Source organism: Hemicordylus capensis, chromosome 5 (assembly GCF_027244095.1).
Source record: "Hemicordylus capensis ecotype Gifberg chromosome 5, rHemCap1.1.pri, whole genome shotgun sequence".
In the NCBI taxonomy this organism is placed as follows: domain Eukaryota; kingdom Metazoa; phylum Chordata; class Lepidosauria; order Squamata; family Cordylidae; genus Hemicordylus; species Hemicordylus capensis.
Window position 1 is genome coordinate 43394689 of NC_069661.1, and position 19945 is coordinate 43414633.

Consider the following 19945-nt stretch of genomic DNA (forward strand, 5'->3'; position numbering starts at 1 on the left):
TATTTTGGTACTTGCAGTTTTTAGAGTTGTACTTAGTAGGTAAAGAAGACATTATTCCATTATCACTAAACTTATCATACAACAATAACCATTACATATATTGCTTTATTAATAATAATAATAATAATAATAATTATTATTATTATTATTATTATCATCATCATCATCATCATCATCTACATTTTATATCCCACTCTTCCTCCAAGGAGCCCAGAGCGGTGTATTACATGCTTAGATTTCTCCTCACAACAACCCTGTGAAGTAGGATAGGCTGAGAGAGAAGTGACTGGCCCAGAGTCACCATCATGGCTGAATGGGGATTTGAACTTGGGCCTCCCTGGTCCTGGTCCAGCACTCTAACCACTACACCAAGCTGGCTCTCGTAAAATAGGCAGTTTTGAATTGACAATTCAGCAGTAATGTTCATTAAAGCAGGCACACTTTTCTGTTGCACAAATAAAATAGAGTGTTTCCTACACATCTACATCTTCACACAATATGCTCCAATAATTACTTAAACTACTTTATACAGAAGAAAAAGAACAAATATACCTGCACATTATATGTAGGTGTAACTTGCATTTATTTATTGCATAGTTTTACTTTTATAGATTCTCCCATTAAAGTCAGTGGCAAACCTTCCAGCCCAACATGAACACTTCTAAAATCCTATTGACTTCATAGGCAGAATTAAATATGTATTTCAGTAAAATAAAATTTTAGAATTAAAAAATTAAAATTAAAATAGAATTAAATATGTGTTTCAGTTGAAATCAATTAAATTTAAAAATGTTTAAATTTGGCTGGAATATACTTCTAGTCCAGAAGATAGAATGTGTGGGAAACAATGGTACAATCTTGCATTATGCTTCGATTTCAGTAGTACATTTCCATTTTGTGGCACATAAACATTGTAATAGACTTCACTTCATTGTTCTGTCAAAAGGGATACATTTTAAAGGTAATACTAGGCTCTAGAAAAGCAACTTATCTATCCAATTGTTAAAAAGAGGAAAGTGTGAGAAGGTGCATTTTTTAATAAATAAAACATTACCAATTAAGTGTGTATATGTGTGCTTTTAAGACTGGTAATTTAAAGGAGATAAATTCTGAAACATTTCCATAGAGGCAGCAGTATAAATAGTTATTTTGTTACACATTGGAATCTGGGCGGGGGGACTCTTTAAAACCATAATCTGTCTATAATTAATTCATACATCCCATTAAAGGTGGTGTTAGCAGTGTCAGATGAAATTTATCTTTATTACTATTAATATGGAAGGAGCTATCCTCAGCAGCACAATGACACACTGAGTGAATGAGGTGAAGTTAATGTAAACCAGCTGAAAAGCTTGTACTGAACACCAGATTTGTATATGAATACTGTCATATTAGGCATTGTGTTTGCTCCGCTTGTATATGCCATGCCTTATGTGAAAATGAGCTGCTTAATAGGGAGATTGCACTTATTCAGCATCTGTAGTTTGCTCATTTTAGGGCAGTGGGTAGATTCTCATGATTTGTGTAATGCTGGTAAAATAGAAAAGGGGAAATTCCCAAGGCATGTGCACTCCTGACTTTCAGTTGTCTAAAACATACACGTGGCTAATCCCATGTGTGGCAACTCTCTCATGAGAGTTTGTGAGCGAGGGGAGGGGGAGAAGAAAGCGATGGCGAGGGGACAGCATATGACCAATGGACAGGCCAGTGAAGGGGCAGGCAGGCGAGGAGAGAAAGTGAAAGCCGTGGCAGCCAGGTGGGGAGAGAGAAGGTGGTGGTGTCTGGGGAGGGGAGAAATCAGTGGGCGGCCAGCAAAAGCAGGTGGCCGGACACAGAGAGAAAACATTGGAGAGGAGGGGGAGGGCTGAGAACAAGGGAGAACTAGAGTAATATTTAATGTGCCACAAAACCTGCTACAAAACCTGCACAAAACCAGAGGTGGACTGCCTCATCTTGCTGAGTTTCCAGTGTCTCTTGAGCTTAACCCTTTGTTGGAAAAAGAAGCCAATAAGCAATTTCCCAAGAGATCAGAAAAGGCCAAGTCGCACGTGAGCATGGTTGGGCAATCAGAGCATGTTAAAAAAGAGTAGACTTTGAGGACTGCATGAATGTGCTTCTCCGCCCATATTGTGAGAAATAAGTACAGGTGGACCTCATTATCATTGGGGTTTCTATTCTTGGCTGCAGCCATGGATAATGGAACCGCAGATAACAATATCTGAAGTCAGTGGGAATTGCGGGGTTAAGTTCCTGGAGGGGGAAAAGGCAAAACATTGCTTTAAAAAGGCAGAAATGAGAGAGAGGAAGTAATGTCCAGCAATGTGCCCCCCTCCCCACCTCCAACTTTTGTCTTTTTTAACATTGCCAATTTTCTGCAAAAAATCATGGGAAACCTTTTTTAAAAAAACAAAAGCCACCAAATGGCTTCTTTCAGGAACCGCAGATAGGCAGCTTTTAACACTTCTTGTAACCACGTATACCAAGGTTGGGTCTCCATTGCCCAACCGCAAATACATGAAATCGTGGGCGTTGGGACCGTGAGTGACGAGGTCCACCTGTATAAATAGAGAATATAAGATTCAGTAACAAGGAACCCAGACTATGAGTTTCTATCCTCAATGGCCACTGGTTGAATGGACCACAATGGTGTATGACAGGTTTGAGTGCAACACTAATGAGGTAATACACTAGTTGCATTAACTGAAGCATCTTCTGGACAGCTTTACCAGAACTCACCCAGGCAACTAAAAACCAATTTGCAGAATGATAGAATGTCTTTTGTCACAGGGATGTGCTGCGAACTGAGATTCGAATCACAATTTGTGCACATCCCTAGTACCCAGGAGGCTTTGGTAAAGAGGAGACAAGCAATTGTTCTCTGCTCTTATTCATCACATGCCTTCTCATTGAAATGCCTCTTGTTTCAGTGTTACAGATGGGCCAGTATTTTCAAAATGTAGCCTTTGGATGGTATACAAAGGTGGCTGCTGCAAAAGTGTGACAACATAAGTTGTCTGTCTTTGGTCATCTCCCACCCTACTATGGATTTACCAATGGATTTACCAATGGATGCACTATCCTAATGGTCCTCCCATCTTTTGATTGAGAGTTCAACAACACAACACAACAGTTTCTCTCCCCATCCCCCCTCCTTTTCTGTACTTGTAAATGTCGCAAATTGAGTGTAAAGTTATCACCACCATTATGACCACCTGCATATATCCCAATTGACTTTGATGTATCATTTGGTAATGGCTGTACTACATTTTGGGTAGAGAAGCAGCAGCATCTACTTTAGAGCGGTAACACTTGAGTCACTCCCTAGGCAGAGCCACAGAGACTGAGCTCTGGCCCTTGCCCAGCTTACTTTGCCGTTACTGTACTTTGGCTAATATTTAGCTTAAAATGCTGTAAGCTGCTCCAAGCCCATGGGACAGAGGGAGATATAAATAAATACGAACTGCACATCAACAAAAACCTTATTGCTCTTACTAGCTGCCTGAAACTCCTAACGTCTATGACACTTGATGTGTACTATGGATTACGTCCAAAGGCTTTTGTATGCAGCGAAGTGAACTTTCTCATATCCAGGTTTGTTGCTACACATACTGTCTTGTAGCTGTATTTAGGCAAAAACTTGTAGCCACAACTACAACTATTGTTGGTGACTATAGCTAAATTAGCAAAACAGGATTCTCTATTTGTTTTGGCCTCACATACTGCACTCTACGAAAACAAGCATTTTTTGTATTAACATTCTTTTGAGAAAGAACTGGAAACTTATTTTGTATGTCTTGGTGAAGAGCTGCTGAAAAGAGGAAGAGAGGATTTCTGAGCTAGTGAGGGAATAAATAGGTGTTATTGTTTCCCCCCCTCCTCACTCTTGGAGTACATGTCTTTGAAACTTAAAATCTTTCTGTGTTTGTGTTTCAAAGAGGGAACGGTTTGTTTATATCACTTTTTTTTTGCTTTTATAAATCCATAGCACCTCATAAAAAGTCAAACTGATTTTAAAAGGGGGGGAAACAGATGTTAGAGGGCATTGACTTTGCCCAATAAATCCAATTGACAAATGAATAAGTTGATATTAATGATGTACAGAGTGGTTTGCAAATCGCTTTCTTGTTCATATTCGCATCTCTTTAAGATTAGTTGTTTATCGCTCTTACGTGTGGAAAACAGAGACCTAAGCCCCATTCAGACCTATCTGAAAGAAACCCCGCTCACGGTTACAGCTCTGAAAGTGGGTAGGAAGTCCCGCCCTGGAGCTGCTGCAGAGCTGTCACCCCCTATCTCTCTCTCTCTTCAGCTGCAGTCATCTGCAGAGGAACCTGCTATAATGATGAGGGAAGACAGTTCTATGTTCGGCAACCTGGGGAGATCCAGGCCGATCATGGAATTCTCTTCCCTCATGGTTACTGTGGGTCTCTCTGCACATGACCGCTGCTGTAACCTTGAGCAGCTGAAGAGAGGGAGGGAGTGGCAGCTTTGGAGCTGCTCCAGGGTGGGACTTCCTACCCACTTTCAGAGTTGTAACCGTGAGTGGAGTTTCTTTCAGAAAGGTCTGGATGGGGCTCTAGAATTAGCGACTTCCCTTGGCTGTAGGCAGGGTCATGTTGTTTGGGAGGGGAGTTAGCCTAAACAGCACATGGCTGGGCTTAAGATGTCTAGTTTCCAGTGGGTAATATGCAACCTAGTGGAAGAAAAACATTTGTCATGTACTGCAAGAAATGTGCTTATATGAGCCCTTAAGAGGCATAATGGGTTTTGTTAATGAGTTCACATTTTAAAGCCTCATGCTTTAATTGCACTCTAAAATTTGTCTATGTACAGCAACTCTAAAGTCAAAGATGAAATGTCCAAGGAAATGGAAGTGCTAACCCACCAATTTTTTTTCCATGATCTCTCTTTAATGCCGCAGGTGTCTGCTCATACTGACTTTGCTATTTGCCAAGATAAACTGCTGAAGGTCATTGGTTAGCATGGCCATGCAGGTGAATGAGTAGTAGGCATTTTAATAATGGACCCAGAATAGATGTAAAACGGGCACCTGAATCTGTTGTGATGGTCAGTTTTTGTAGGGGGTGAGCTAGTGGGGGGGGGGCAGCTAGTAGGCGTGTACACAGAACCGGTTTGCTGGATCAGTTCCATGTTTTCCCGAATCGTGTCTGGAACAATTCGACCATTGAACCAAGCCAAACCAATTCAGCGGATGTTCTTGTAAAGGAGAATCCAGTGAGGATTCCTCTTTACGAGTACAGGGTGTGGGAGACCCTTTCAGGGGTAAGAGGTGGCCGGGTGGAGGCAGCAAGCAAGCAAGTAAGCTCTTTACCTGGCCAGCATGGCTGCTGGTGCAGCCACTCACCACCATTCCCTCCCGGCGGTCCCAAGCTGCACACTCCATCCTCTTTTATCAAGCCGCTGCCTTGGTGGCTTGGTAAAAGAAGGGGGAGCGTGCTTCTTGGGGCCACCGAGAGGGCAGGTGGTGGTGAGTAGCCGCACCAGCAGCTGTTATGGCCAGGCAGGTAAGCAGCTTACATGCTCACTCGGCGCCCCCATCCGGCCCCCTTATTGTGCCAAATTGGTTCACCTGAACTGGGCTGGGTTCAGTTCAATCACAGACCAAACCGGGAAACTGGTTCAGCATGAACCATTCATGCTCACCCCTGTTGTCTAGTGTTAATTGTTCAAGGGGCTTTCTCAGAGCAAGACATTTGTTCTCATTAGGGGCTGAATTTATAGGATGATATGCATCACAATGGATAAGAGCAATTTAATTTTAAAATGTTTCAGATTAAATATGAATACCATTCATCATATTATGTACATCTAGCACAATGTGCCTGTTTTATTACCAGTAAATGTACATATAGAAAGGAAAGAATTTATAAGAATCAGTTGGTCCAAATTTTACATAAGGTTTTGCTATACTATAGTAGGGATATGCACAAAACCAGTTTGCTTGGTTCGGTTTGAGTCTGAACCAGGAGTATAGCTATAATTTAGAGGATGGGTTCAAAGAACCCGGGAGGCCCAGCTCCACCCCTCCCTATTTCCTTCATTATCTTCCTCACTCCAAGGAGCTGCCAGAGAGAGGGTTAAACACAAGCCCCTTCTCCCTGAGCTATGCCCCTGGTCCGAACTGGACTCTAATCAGACTGGGCATGCTCTGTTTTGGCAACCCAAACAAGGGGCCTGGCTCAGTTCAAATTTGAACTGCTTTGGGCCTAGTTCAGGTGTGCCAGGGATGTTCATTTTTATTTTAAAGGCGGACTTACCTTCGAGGGCTTCCATGGCCTTGGTGGGTGCTGCTGTGGCCGTGGGGGGGGGGGTCTCCAGCAATTACCTCTCCCCCATTGGCCTCCCCAGTCTCCCAAAGGCCATTTTAGCCTGTTTTGGCCCTCCCTGAGTTCATGGTGGTCATTTTGGAGGTCACTGCACATGTGCACAGGCCACTGCATGTCTGGGTCATGGAAGCCCTTGGTGGTGGTAAGTCTGTCTTTAGAAAAAAGAAAAGGGAAAGGAAAACTGGCCCCGGGGGGTTTGGTTTGCACGTTACTATCCTCCCACTACAAAACAGTTTTTGCAGAGATGGTTCAACAGTAGGAGACTATTCTAATGAAACAAATTGGCTCTAATTTGATTATAATGAAACAAATTGGCTTTCTCAACACAGCCACTCATAATACCCACATCTAATGAGCTCTCTTACCTTTTTAGCATGGAACTGCATGTGCCTCTTTAGTTTAAACCTGGATAATCCAACAGATCAACTTAGTTCATATTCCTTATAGGATGCTGTGTGATATCATATTTTACCTGAATCCTTTCAACAACCTTACTAGGATAGGCTAGAATTAGCCTCACCATTCAGCTCAGGAGGGCTGAGGCCTAGAGTGTGCCTAAGGCTTGTCTAAAGCTATCTGGTAAGGCAAGGGCATAGGAGAGATGCTAGTCATGGACTTTCCGATGACTAAGAGACTGAAGCATTGATCAGAATCTCTTTTGACTCTTCTCTTCTACAGTTTCTCATTTCCCAGTATCTTTTTTTTTTTTAATGGTGTTGCCACTAGCTAGAATATTTCAGATGTCAGTAGCCATGGTCTCTCTGGGAAAAGATGGCAGTGTGTGCATTAATCTTTATCAATTCAGTTTGTTTGATGATAGGTTTAATATATGATCTTTCTGTCTTATCTTGGATAGTGAGCAGTCCCTTTCCTTTAAGATTTCTGCCTCAACCTTTATAGCCAAAACACTATGCAAAATATTACCTTAACTTGTCAAGTTCTTATACTACTGCTGCACTTCTTAGGTTTGGGCAATCAATCTTGTGATCCCAAATGAACAATGATAAGCAACTCCCCCACCATCAGTTTGATTTGTACCTAGGTTTGGAAAACCAACCAACCCCCCCGCCCAAGTTAGAAAATAGCTTGGTGCTTGTTTTTTTGTTTTATGGCTTCTAGATGTGGAAGCCCGCTTGCACCCTCAGCTTGTTTCTGGGGGCCCAATGGGGTATTCATCTCCCCAACTCCACATTAAACCCCTAAACCTACTCCCTTCTTCTCTTCATCAAACTTTCCTGGTAGTGGGACACCAGCAGCAGGGTTTCTTTGGAGGCTCTGTGCCAGGTCTCTCTCTAATTGCATGGCTACGTGCGAGTCCCAGTTTGGATCTATTATTTTCCTATGCCCCAATTCAGACATTATCTAGTATCTGCATATGTTTGTACACTTTGTATGTTTTTGTGTAAGTGACTATGCTTGCATTCATTTTAAACATGATCCTGGGTACAAATCCCTCAAATGCATGGTACAGATAGGAAGTGTACTATAGCTATACCTGTGTACACTGTACACAGAGTACTGAACATAATGTGAATAGGGTTCTAGACGCTTGCATATTACATACAACCCCCTGCGGGAGAATAGAACTTAAAAAAACAACTCCTCCATGTTGGCCTAGTCTTCTAATTGGGCATTAGTTAAGTTGCCTGCTGTTTTTGTGCTTAATTTCTTTTCTTTGGCTCTGTCTAGCTATTGCTTATAATAGTTCAGGTGTGGGCTGAAGAAAAATCTTTGTTAATCTAATCACATGGACTTAGGTACTTCGCTAGCTGGGGTTTTCTCCATTTCTCTGCTTGTTCAGTGGTAGAGCAGATCTTCTGGCACTGAAACATAACAACAACAACAACAACAATAATTTGATTTCTATACCGTCCTTCCAAAAATTGCTCAGGGCGGTTTACAAAGAGAGATAACAAACAAATAAGATGGCTCCCTGTCCCCAAAGGGCTCACATTCTAAAAAAAATAGTGTGGACATTTCTATGCTGAGAGATGTAAAAGTACATTTGAACTTTTTTTGCTTTTGCAAAGCTTCAGAATGACAAAGTGAAAGTTGATGTGGCAGTTTCAGTTGTCTATATCAAATAGAAATTCATAGAAAATATACTTAACAGATCAACCTGGAAAAAGCCATCATAATGCCTCAACTATTAGAAATTGGGTTACACTGGTCATTTGGAGCACCAGCAAAGGTAAGTAAGTACTCTTAAGCAGCCTCCGTGACTTCTCTGTAGTAAATGAGCTCCAATATTATCCTGAGAATAGAAAGCCACCTAGCAAAATGCTTAATAGAGGAATGGTTAGATTGTCTCTCACTTTAGGGTAACAATTGTGGAAATGACCAAGGTTTTAGTGAAGGACTAGGGCTGTGTAGTTGTCAGTCTGACAGACCTGTTAGACCTGATATGCCTTCTGTCAGGCATTACCGGAATGTGTTCAGACACAATAGAAGGGAGCCCCGGCAGTCGAAACCTCCAACTGAGCTTCCCACATTCATGTTTGAACTCCAGCATTCCTGTCAGACCAAGTTAAATGGCTACCAAGTTGCCTCTCAGCTGAGAAGCTGCCTGGGTCATTTAACTTTTAATTTCCTTCTAACCGGCCTATAGGATTTATTTAAAGGGACTGCACCTTCAAAATTAAGGGGTGGTAGGCAAAACCAGCACCTCCGCATAGGGGACCCACTGGTCCTGTGGGTCCCCAGTGAGGGGTTGGTTTCCCTCATCTTCCCTGATTTTGAGGGTGCAGTCCCTGAAAACTACCAACAGAATGTCAATAAAATGACACCCAAAAATGGTAATTTTGACCAGTTTCAAGGGGGCCATATTGGGCCTCTCAACAATTTCCCTATTGAGTCTGTTCAGCAGGGAAATGGAATCCAACATTTTTTCACTATGCACAAGCCTACTAAGGACCCAAATTCCTGAAGGTTATGATAAAAATGTTTCTCTCTGCATAGCTGCAAAGAAAAGCCTGAAAACTGATAGCAACATCCTAAATACTCAGACCAATGTCCTGAGTGGATAAGGAGATGGTCTCAGATGCAATCCCTATTCTTTCCAGTTACATTGAAAAAGTCTAGATTCTGCATGCAGAAAGTCTTGGGTTCGTACCCTGGTGCCTCTAGTTGAAAGGATTCTATGGAGTAGGGCTGAGAGAGATCCTTGCTTGAGATGCTGTAGAAACTGCTTGGACTAGGTAGATGAAGGTTCTGCCTTGATATAAGGCAGCTTCATATGCTTGTGTGCCTTTTTAAGGGGTCTTGAACATCTAAGTGCAGTAATTTGCATCGTTCATGACTGACCCTATATTTAGTCCACCTTTTATCACCACCTTTTATCAATTGTTGGGCGACTCCAAGGCAGCAAAACCATGTTTTAGCAAAAGGTTTAAAACAATAAATCCAAACTAAAACCAAAAGCACAGAAGCAGGATAAACTTTAGCCATTTTCACTATTCCTTTTCAACACTGGGGGGATGAATTTGACAACGCTGTGCTCTCCCCCTTTTCATTTGGGCAATACAGAAGTGAAGTGCATGGCCTTCAAAAACCTGCATTTTTTTTAAAAAAAGACATTGTTTGATACAAGGCAAATGATATAATTGCTGCCTATTATTTGGATGGAGTGAAAAATAAGACCATAAACTGTTTTACTACATCATAGCCACATTTTCACTCAAACGAAATGTATGGTGATCTTCCATTTTAAGCTGTCTAAAATTATATCACCTTACGCCTTAGAAAACAAACCTAAACTTCTCACGTAGCAAGTAATGGGCTTTTACTGCTGTAGTAGCTGTTGTTGTTTTTCTAATGATATCGCTGAACTATAAAAAGAAATTGGAACTTCAATGACTTGCAATGCTTTATAGCCTGAGTAGCAGATGGACCAAAAAAATATCCATTCTGAGACTATGGTTTTCTCTGCCTTCTCCTCTGATATAATGAAAATAACTTGGATGCTGTGATATTAAATTCTTAGAATCGGAAGCACTTACTATTTGTGGAACAGTTACATCCAAGCTTATTTGCTTGGTGCTAGACAATCTAGTCAGCTAACCAAAGTCTTCTGGTGAAACTGCTAAGTCTGCCCATTCTGCATGGAGTGGTGGTGCTCAAAAGACTTACCACACAGTGCTCTGCTCATGCAGTAGGTCTTGGGCAGCCATCCCATGTGGATTGCTGCATATATAAATTGGCCCTTGATAATGTTATCAGCTTAAAATAACCGGTGCAAATAAGTTAAATGTCTCAGATCACTTACACTGGCACAAAGCTATTAAAAGATTTGTAACAGTTCATATAGAAGCAGCTAATCCATTGTTGAAAATAAGTCAGTTAAAAAGCAGTTAAAAGGCACATAAAATGCAGTTCTAAAGTGCTTTAACCAGCATTTAAAGATTAACATGAAGGCTACAGACCTAAATTGACTCTGTAATGGATATGGAAGTAAATTGAGCTTGCTTGTTTCAAGTAAACATGGAGAAGGTGATGGTGCAAGAGGCAGCTTTAAAATTCACTTGTGGGGCATCTGTTGACCAGATTAAAAGTAAAGTGTGCTGTCGAATCGTTGTCTACTCCTGGTGACCACAGAGCCCTGTGGTTGTCTTTGGTCAAAGACAGGAGGGGTTTACCATTGCCATTTCCCACGCAGTATGAGAGGATGCCTTTCAGCATCTTCCTATATCATTGCTGCCCAATATAGGTGTTTCCCATAGTCTGGGAAACATACTAGCGGGGATTTGAACTGGCAACCTCTGGCTTGCTAGTCAAGTCATTTCCCCACTGTACCACCAGATTACATGCACATTAACTGAGGGTCAAACTATATGTTATTTTAAGTACGTGACTGAGGCTAGTGTGTTGGGTTTTAGCTTTCTTTCCATAGGGAAGAAGGCTTATGAGGTAACTGTTTGTGTGTGCAGGCATTACAACAACAACAAATATGTATATACCGCTTTTAAACAAAAGTTTCCAAAGCAGTTTACATAGAGCAATAATAAATAAGATGGCTCCATGTCCCCAAAGGGTTAACAGTCTAAAAAGAAACAGAAGATAAACACCAGCAACAGTCACTGGAGGGGTGCTGTGCTGGGGGTGGATAGGGCCAGTTGCTCTCCCCCTGCTAAATAAATAGAATCACCACTTTAAAAAGGTGCCTCTTTGGCCAGTTAGCAGGTGTGTGTCTCCTAATTCTGCATTTACAGTCTGAAACAGACCAAATTGCACAGCACAGGAAAGGGGATTTGTAATCGGATAGAAGTTGCTATTTTCAAAAGAAATGGTCAACACCCCTCTTGCACCCCACCACCACCATCAAAAAAAGAGAGAGAGAAAGAAATCGCATACAGGGCAGAACTACATTATTAAAATCATGTCAGCTTTGGCTCGGGTCCACTTGGGGTTAGAAACCAGTTCTTAAAAGGATAGCATGATAAGGATTGTGATAGAATATTAGAGTTGAAGAGATTTTGGAGATCTTTGACTCCAGTCTCCTGGATTCAGCTTATATTTCAGGGGTGCGGGAAATTTTGTTTTTGTACTTCTAAGTGTCAACCACAGACATTGTAATGATGGAGTGTGGTTCTGTGTCTAAGAGTTCGTCCTCTTTCAGAGCAGGATGATGGAAGAATGCAGCTTCTATAGTGGAGCTACTTTCATTGATATTTGTATTTTACAATGCATCTTTTCTGCAGTAAACTTGGTAATCAATTTATTGGGTTACTGATGTGTGGCCCTTTATTATACTTGGATCCACCAACATTTGTGTCCCATTATTCCATGATTTTTCAATACAACTTATTTTTCTTCAACAAATTCCAAAGATGTATTTTTTAAAATAAGTGAAATAGAGGCAGGAGAGAGGAGCTGAACAGGTATGTGCTTTGATTTGCCTATTTTGCACTCTGAGGCGTGCAAAATATTGCTCCTGTTACAACTTTTGTTAGCTTTCAATTTTTCTATTTCTATATATGAAGTGAAAACTCACACAGTTCCAACATTCTGTCCCATCTGTACCTTGGCTTGCTCTAAGTGGTGGTTGTTATGAGTCAGAATTCATGCCCTGTGTTCTAAGGGAAGGTGAAAATATCTCTTCCTCGGACTTGCTTAGGGTGTATTTTGGATTGTATGAGAACCAAATGCAAGTTTTATGTGTGTTTAAACGCCTTAACACATCTGATTTCCCCTGTTTTTAAAACTTAAATTATAATTTGTTCCATGTTCTTCCTGAAATTCCTGCTAAACTATGAACACACGTTAAGTGTTTGAAAGTGTGAGAACATATACAGAAACCCTTATGTTTGGTTCTTTTTTTTTTTTAAGGTAGATGTGTGTAATGGAAACATCCTTGCTAAAACTGACAGAAATCGTTGTAACATTGGTGTGAGCATGATCAAACAAGATGTGAATTACTATCATTTTGTCAGAACAGAAGCTCTGCTTTGCTCTGATATTTAATGTATTGTAATGGAAAGATAATATAACACTTTGTAAAGATGCTATTGAGCTGATGGATTGATTCCATTTAAGATTTTGTTTCTGGTAAGCTCAGTAGCTTCAAATATTAAAATGTGTGGTGTGTTTGGTTAATCCATTCATTGATCCAGGCCGGCTTTTGAATGATGCTTTAGTTAATTTTATTCCAGTCCTGATTCAACTCCTCTGTCTTGTTCTTGCATAAGGTAAATTGTGCTGTCAAGTCGATTTCAACTCCTGGCACCCACAGAGCCCTGTGGTTGTCTTTAGTAGAATACAGAAGGGGTTTACCATTGCATCCTCCAGCACAGTATGAGATGATGCCTTTCAGCATCTCCCTATATCTCTGCTGCCCGATAGAGTACCAGCGGGGATTCGAACCGGCAACCTTCTGCTTGTTAGGCATTTCCCCACTGTGCCTCTTAAGGTGGTATAATTGCCTTTGATATTGGGAAGCTGGTTACTGTTGCTGATACAACTGCATTTAAAAACATATTTCAAGAGTCTTAAGTTGGATAGTTGAGTTGCATAGATATTGAAAAGAACCCATTTTTTAAAAGTTGCTAAAGACGTAGATCAAGCCTGCACAACTTGTGCAAACACAGATTAACAGACATATTGTAGCCTGCCTGTTGTTGGATACTGCAGCCATCTGAGAGCACACTATGAAAAAAGACACCTGCTGTAGTTTGTTGAGCATGTGGGAGAGGGTCTTCATTGTGGTTGCCCTCTGGCTGTGGAACCTGTTTTCAGATGAGATCTGCATGGCTTCCTCACTCCGTCTTTCAGAGGAGACTGAAAACTGCCCTCCTTCCAGCTTTTGGTTGAGTAACTCCCCTCTGTTCACCTGATAGCTGATTGCAGCTGGTTTGTTCATTTTTAATGTATTTTTAGTGGAATTTTATAACTTCATCTTTTTAATTTATTCGCTGGCTTGGTGTCCTAAGATGGAGAGTGGTATACAAATTCAAATAAATTAAAATTTTGACATTCCAAATGGGCCATTGGGAGATGAAAGAATCCTATGTCTAGCTTAAATCCATCTCAGAATATTGAGTGTTGGGGGCAGAAATCATGTGGTATAGCAGGGTGCTTATTCATTTTCTTGTTTTAATTGGCCTAAGGTTTTTTGACCTTTTAAAAATAAAAAGGATCTTTTATTGCTCTATCATTATCAGTAGGATAATGAAATCATCTTAGGTGGTGAAGCATTACCCAAGAACTAGTAATGAGAAAGCGGATAAAATCCTGAAGACAGCCTCATTAATTGCATTGCTTTATTAAATAAAATTGGTGAGAGATAAGTTAAAAGCTTTAGCCTACCTTGCCATAATTGCCTACCTTGCCATAATTCCCTCCCTCAAGCTGTTGGCTAGAAAAAACCCTGACTGGAATATTTCCCAAATCTTTTGGTTATGCAAATGAATCAAGCAGATAGAAAGAGCAGGACATCAAGATACATGCGGAAATAATTAGGAAACGTTGGTATTCATGGTAAATGAGAATGCCAAGAGGAAATCCCATAGTGTAACTTTTGAACAATCTGTCTTAATATGTGATGAATTTGTTTTTATCTTAACGAAAAGCAGCCCCGGAGTCTTCAGTCAGAACTGGAAGTGGTGGAACGGGAACAGTGTTCCCTCTAACAGGGATTCCCAGATGTTGTTGACTACAGCTCTCATAATCCACGAGAAAAAAACCACTGCAGCTGGGGATTCTGGGAGTTGTAGTCAACGTCTGGAAATCCCCGTTAGAGGGAACACTGAACAGGAGGTGCTTGGCCTAAAAAGAAAAATGTATTTGCCCACTCAAAACCGGGCCCCCAAATGGCTTTTCTATCAAGGAAGGAAAAAATATGTGCACCTATAGCTTTTTGCCTTGTTAAATAGAGGCTCACAAGCTGGCTGTCAAACTAAAGGCATGCTCGTTCCTTCTACAGCACTTTCAACCCTACCAGCATAGTTTATGAAGACTGGGAAGTGTCATGCCTACTAAAGATATAAACCGCCCTGAGCCTTTTGGAAGGGCGGTATGAAAGTTTTAAAAATAAAATAAAATAAAGAGTGTCTTTGCACTTCCAAATACCCCGATTATTTCCAATGGGAGTAGCAGCAGTGCAAGAATGCACTCCTTAGTAGGCACAGAGTCTCCCTGCCTTCACAAGTCTCACCAGTGGGGTTTAAAGAACCATGGAAGAAGCACAAACGCCTGTCTAGATAAGTGGCTAGCTGCACAGTTGATGAGCCAGTGACTTCAAGACGGGGCAGTGTTTAGCAGAAAAACCACCAATGAGAATTAAACAGGAGAGGATCAAGTGTGCTGTATAACCGCCACCCTGCTGCTATTCATTTCTGGTAGCAGCCTTATACAACTATTTTTCCTTGAAAATAAATTGAGAGACTACATGCATCACCTGTATATGTTTAGTTAGGCCCTTAGGCAGGGCAGATGACCAGTTCACATGCATTCAATAGAAAACTTTTAGAGGTAATTCTCCAGTCCTTCTTGTTATCTTTAGTTGGTGTCTGTTCCAGAGTTTGGTGATGTAATAAGATGATCACTCAGTTTCATTGGCCATAGATAGACTAACTGGTTGCTTTGGCTCAAATGATTGGTCTTTGTGTAAGATAAAAGCACCCAGGGTTGGTTCACGTGACCATTAATAAACATATTTTAGGAGCTGTGTGGGCTCCTGTTTGGCTATCATGTGCAAGTAGAAAGCAAGGTAGGAAGCAGAGGAAGTGATCATGTGTGAGGCTCTCGTTGGGTAGGAGGATTCCATTCTACCCAGCAGCTATACCCAGCTGTTTTGTCCTCTGATCACAAACAGGAGTGTGCACAGTTCCTGGACTTCAGTATGAGGCCAGTCCTACCCAAATAATGATCAAGTGAACTAGCCTACTGAATGATAATTAAACCTATATCCCCAATAGGTTTTGTACAATCCAGTAGTGTATAACTGGGCATTTTATATGCTTGATTTATTTTTCACATGTTATATCCTACCATTCTGTCTTTAAGTGGGCTGTCAAGGGGACATTTTTAAAAAAACAATCCCTCAAACTGAAAAAAGGTGACATCCCAACTTACAAATGGGTGTCTAAAATATCTGCAAATCTTTATTTGTACACAGAATTTGACCTATAAGTACCATCCATGACTTTCAAAATGGGGGCAGTTTCTGGGTATCTGTTGCAAGTAGCTTAGGCAGTTCCCCTTTCCCAGAAATGTGCACTTTTTTCTTGCTGCTTTAAATATAACCTTTATATTATTCCATTCTTTGCAAATCAGCATACACCTAATGTAGAGCACTTTTTAAAAAAACCATTAAAAGTCAGAAAAGGCTTCTAAAACAGATGATAATCCCTATTCTTATTTTAATAGAAAGCAGGCTTTGGAACTAATAGCTTCCCAAGGCCACTGTATGATAAGCATCTATGAAGTGCTTTTTGCTGTCTTTATTTTGTTCTGTCAGCTTTAAATGACACCTACCATATTGGAAATATAAATGCACTTATATAGTATCAGCAGGCAATTTTTTTAAATCTTTGTTTCAACTTATTTTCCTTTTCATTGTAAATAATGTGGTGTTTTGTATGAATGCTTCCAAAAAGAAAGTCATCTCTCTATCTGTATTTCAGCAATTTAGCAGAGACCATAAATAGTTTATCTTTAAAAGTCAGTTCTCCTTTTTTGCATGTACTCATATTTTTTCCTGATTGATAGAACAATCAGTGGTTTGTTTCTAAATAAACTCCTATTATTCCCATCAATGTCAAATCATGTAAGAGAAGAAATCCAATCAGCTATCAATGAGCAGCTTATAAAGTATAGTAGTCTGCTAGTATAGCTCTACTCATACAAACAACATACTATGCTCATAAAAGCAATCACTTTTTAAAAAAAGCTTACCTTGAATGTACAAAACAGCATTTAGAAATGAAAATCTCGACCGTTCCCCTCACATAAAAGCATACCCACATTCGGAGACAGTTGTGCGCACACAGAGTAATAGTCCCTGCCATCTGCTGCTGTATATTTTTTGGGAGTTCTAACATTTTGATTTTAGATCTTAAATGATGAGTAAAATGTCAAGTCACCCAGAAAATAATCACAGGCACGACAACCAAAATGTTAGCTCAGCTTGTCTGTCTAGAAAATAGTTCACAGGAGAGTACTATCCTTCTCCTTTGGAGATGCTGCTGTGTCGGTTTTGCTGCTAAACTTTCAAAGAGCTGTGCAGGATTTTAGCAGCGGATGTCTTACTGATTTTAATGAGAATCATGGGGCTTAAAACCCATGGAATTTTCAAAGTTTACTGCAAATCACAAGGTCCAAGTCCTTTTGGAGATTAGTCAGTGACCTTTATACCTGGGAAAAGCAGACCCGGCAGCGAATGTCTTTAACTGGTGTCCTTTTGTGAGACCATATGGATAGCTTGTTTGTCTAGAGTTGGTGCACTTCAAGCTGAAAGACTGCATTCAAGTTCTACTTCAGCCACAGTCTGCAGTGAGTACGTGAGCAAGTAACTGGCTGCCTTTGGGCATCACACCAAACCAGAAGCGAACTCACCTCTGGTTCGCCCCCCATGGTGTCCAAATTATTGGAACCGTGGTTCTCAGACCCAACCACGGTTCTGATTTTGCCTCCAAATCTTGGAATGAACCCTTGGTTAGTAGTGAGTTCCACTCACCCAACTGAGGTTGTGTTCCTTCTTCCGTTACATCTGGATTGGGATTTTACCCCAAACCAGAGGTAAGGGAGGAAACTCCTCCTGCAGGCTCCCAGCCCAATGGCTGGCGCGAACTGTCCTTCCAAGGTTGGAGGAAGCCAGTGCAGCCAATCCCGCCCCCTTTGCTGGCTCCCAGGCTTCAGATTGTGGTTTGTCTGGGAGCGCACAGCTTTGGGGGGGGGGGGGGTATGGAGGCAAACTGGATGGTTTGCTGTTATGTCCAAAGGGGGCCACTGAATTTCAACTCAGTGAACTGTGTTGGCTCAATTGTGTGTGGTATTTATCTCTCAAGTGGAAATATTGTTCTGTATTGCAGTTCAACCTCAGGTTTGGCACAGTCTCTAGAGCAGCATTTTACATAAAGTTTTTACCCTGTTTCTCCTTAAGCTGTGGACTGATTAGTCAGTGAAGGACATTAACCATGTGATTGCTGGCACTACATCCACCCTGACTGATAAAGCTAGTTAGGAGACACTTGGTTTAGTGACTTGGGTCGAACAGTGCCTGTTATGAGTGGAAATACACTTATGCATACACAAGGCAGGCCTCCAGTTTCCATGGATTCCTCTCTGAAGTGCAACCTCCTGTACCACATTCTAGCCCACAGGAGCAAATGTCTGTGGTGATACAGAACAGTGCATTGGCGGGGGTGGGGGTTGGAAAGCCTTGTTCTCTGTGTGGTAGAAGTTGCCAGTGCTTTGCTTAAAGAGAAGGAAATGCCTCCTTCCTAAAGAAACCATTGCTTATAAGGGATGCGTCCTCTTAAAATAGATCATTTTCTCCCCTCCAATTTGGGAGGATGATTCAACAATGTATTGTCCTACCTTCCTTCAAAGATCATATTCCCCACCCCCACCAAGTACATTCTACTCTGGCTTTCAATTGAGAATATATTTGTAGTCCAGAATCTTCATCTGGAGAGCAACAGGGGAAATGCAACCCACGTCTAAGGACTAACTATGTGTGAGTGTGTTTGGGCTGAGGTAGACACTTTTCCTCACAACTGCCTTACAGGCAAGCCTACATATAACAAGTCTAGGGATCTTGGGAAAGATTTGACATACCTCTTTTGGTCACAAACCAATGGAATCCAGAAGGCCTGAATTTGGCCATGAGTTTAAAAATACACACAAAACATTCCTGGTAAATAGCAAGAGTCCATTGTATTTCAGTATGATTATGTCTCTACAAAATTCATGTAAGGATTATGCTGACAGCTACTATACTGATTCCAAAAATTATAGACTTCATGGATTAGATTCTAGGTCCTATTTATACTTATCTTAAGGTTGTTGTTGGTGGTTCTCCTCCTCCTCCTCTCCAGATAGCTAGATTTGTTGGCCCTGCTATACAGTTCGTCCTCCACTACATTTGTACAGTTATCTATCTATTGGGGCTAGAATGATGGTAGATCTAAGAAGCACAATACTCCCATTGCACTGGGAGAAAATAATGTACAAATCCTTTGAAATGAAGGTGGGGGAGATATTCTGCACTGGTAACATTATTATGTACCTTATGTATTCTTTTTTTAATATATTTATTTCAGGCTCTGCTTGATACTCAGAACCTTCTGAGAGCTCAAATCACAAATTTCACTTTCAACCTGGGATTTTCAGGGAAATTTTACCACACAGGTAAGAATGAATAACAGTTAAATCACTCTGTCTGTTATCCTTGCAGTGCATGGGAACTGAAATTGATTTTTGTGCTGCAACTTTGTGCAATGAAATGAAATGGAAGGGAAGAGCATTCAAAGCCTGAGGAAAGAAGAAATCTTCCTTCAGGAGGGTAAAACGAGAAAATTAATCAACTCTTCCTTAGGTTGTGAATTTTACAGCATGAAGTATCCTGGCACCCAGATCCCAAACATTTGCAGAGTTGTAGGGCTGAGGTATTTTTCATGGTAATGTCATAATACAGACAATTTGGTGATGTAGCAGTTCCACTGCTCTGATCCATCTGCAAGGTTCTTGCAATTGATTGATGAGTCCCAACTGCTATAGTGTTGAGAGAGACACCACTATGATGATTAACTGGAACTAGAGAGTGACCCCTGACCTAAAAGTCCTTCCTTTTATTAGTTTGCCTTTGGACCAGACAGTGAAGGAACAGTTCTGAGTTATCACTCAACAGCTAACACTTGGGAATAGCTAACTAAACCAGCAGGTTCTGGGCAACTGAAATTGAAAACCTGCCCGTTTTTAATCTTGTGTTTAAGTAAGTTATTAAAGCTTCATTCTCACAATCATGACAATCTTGGTTAAAGAGTGGAGCTGGTTGTGAGAATGCAGATTTCCCAGGCAATCCTGGTCATACCACTGTGGTTAAACTATATTTAACCAGGTTAGCTAACCAATCCTGGTTATCTATCCTGATTAAATATGGC

General features: G+C 41.0%; 1 protein-coding gene across 3 annotated transcripts in view; it reads left to right on the forward strand.

The window, feature by feature from the left end:
* The window catches only part of LOC128326635 (bifunctional heparan sulfate N-deacetylase/N-sulfotransferase 3), an 85161-nt gene that overhangs the window by 15219 nt on the left and 49997 nt on the right, over nucleotides 1–19945 (forward strand). For all 3 annotated transcript variants that reach the window (XM_053253828.1, XM_053253827.1, XM_053253829.1), the window contains exon 2: nucleotides 19106–19193. In XM_053253828.1, the coding sequence (XP_053109803.1) occupies nucleotides 19106–19193 (88 nt within the window). The remainder of the gene's footprint in view (nucleotides 1–19105; nucleotides 19194–19945) is intronic.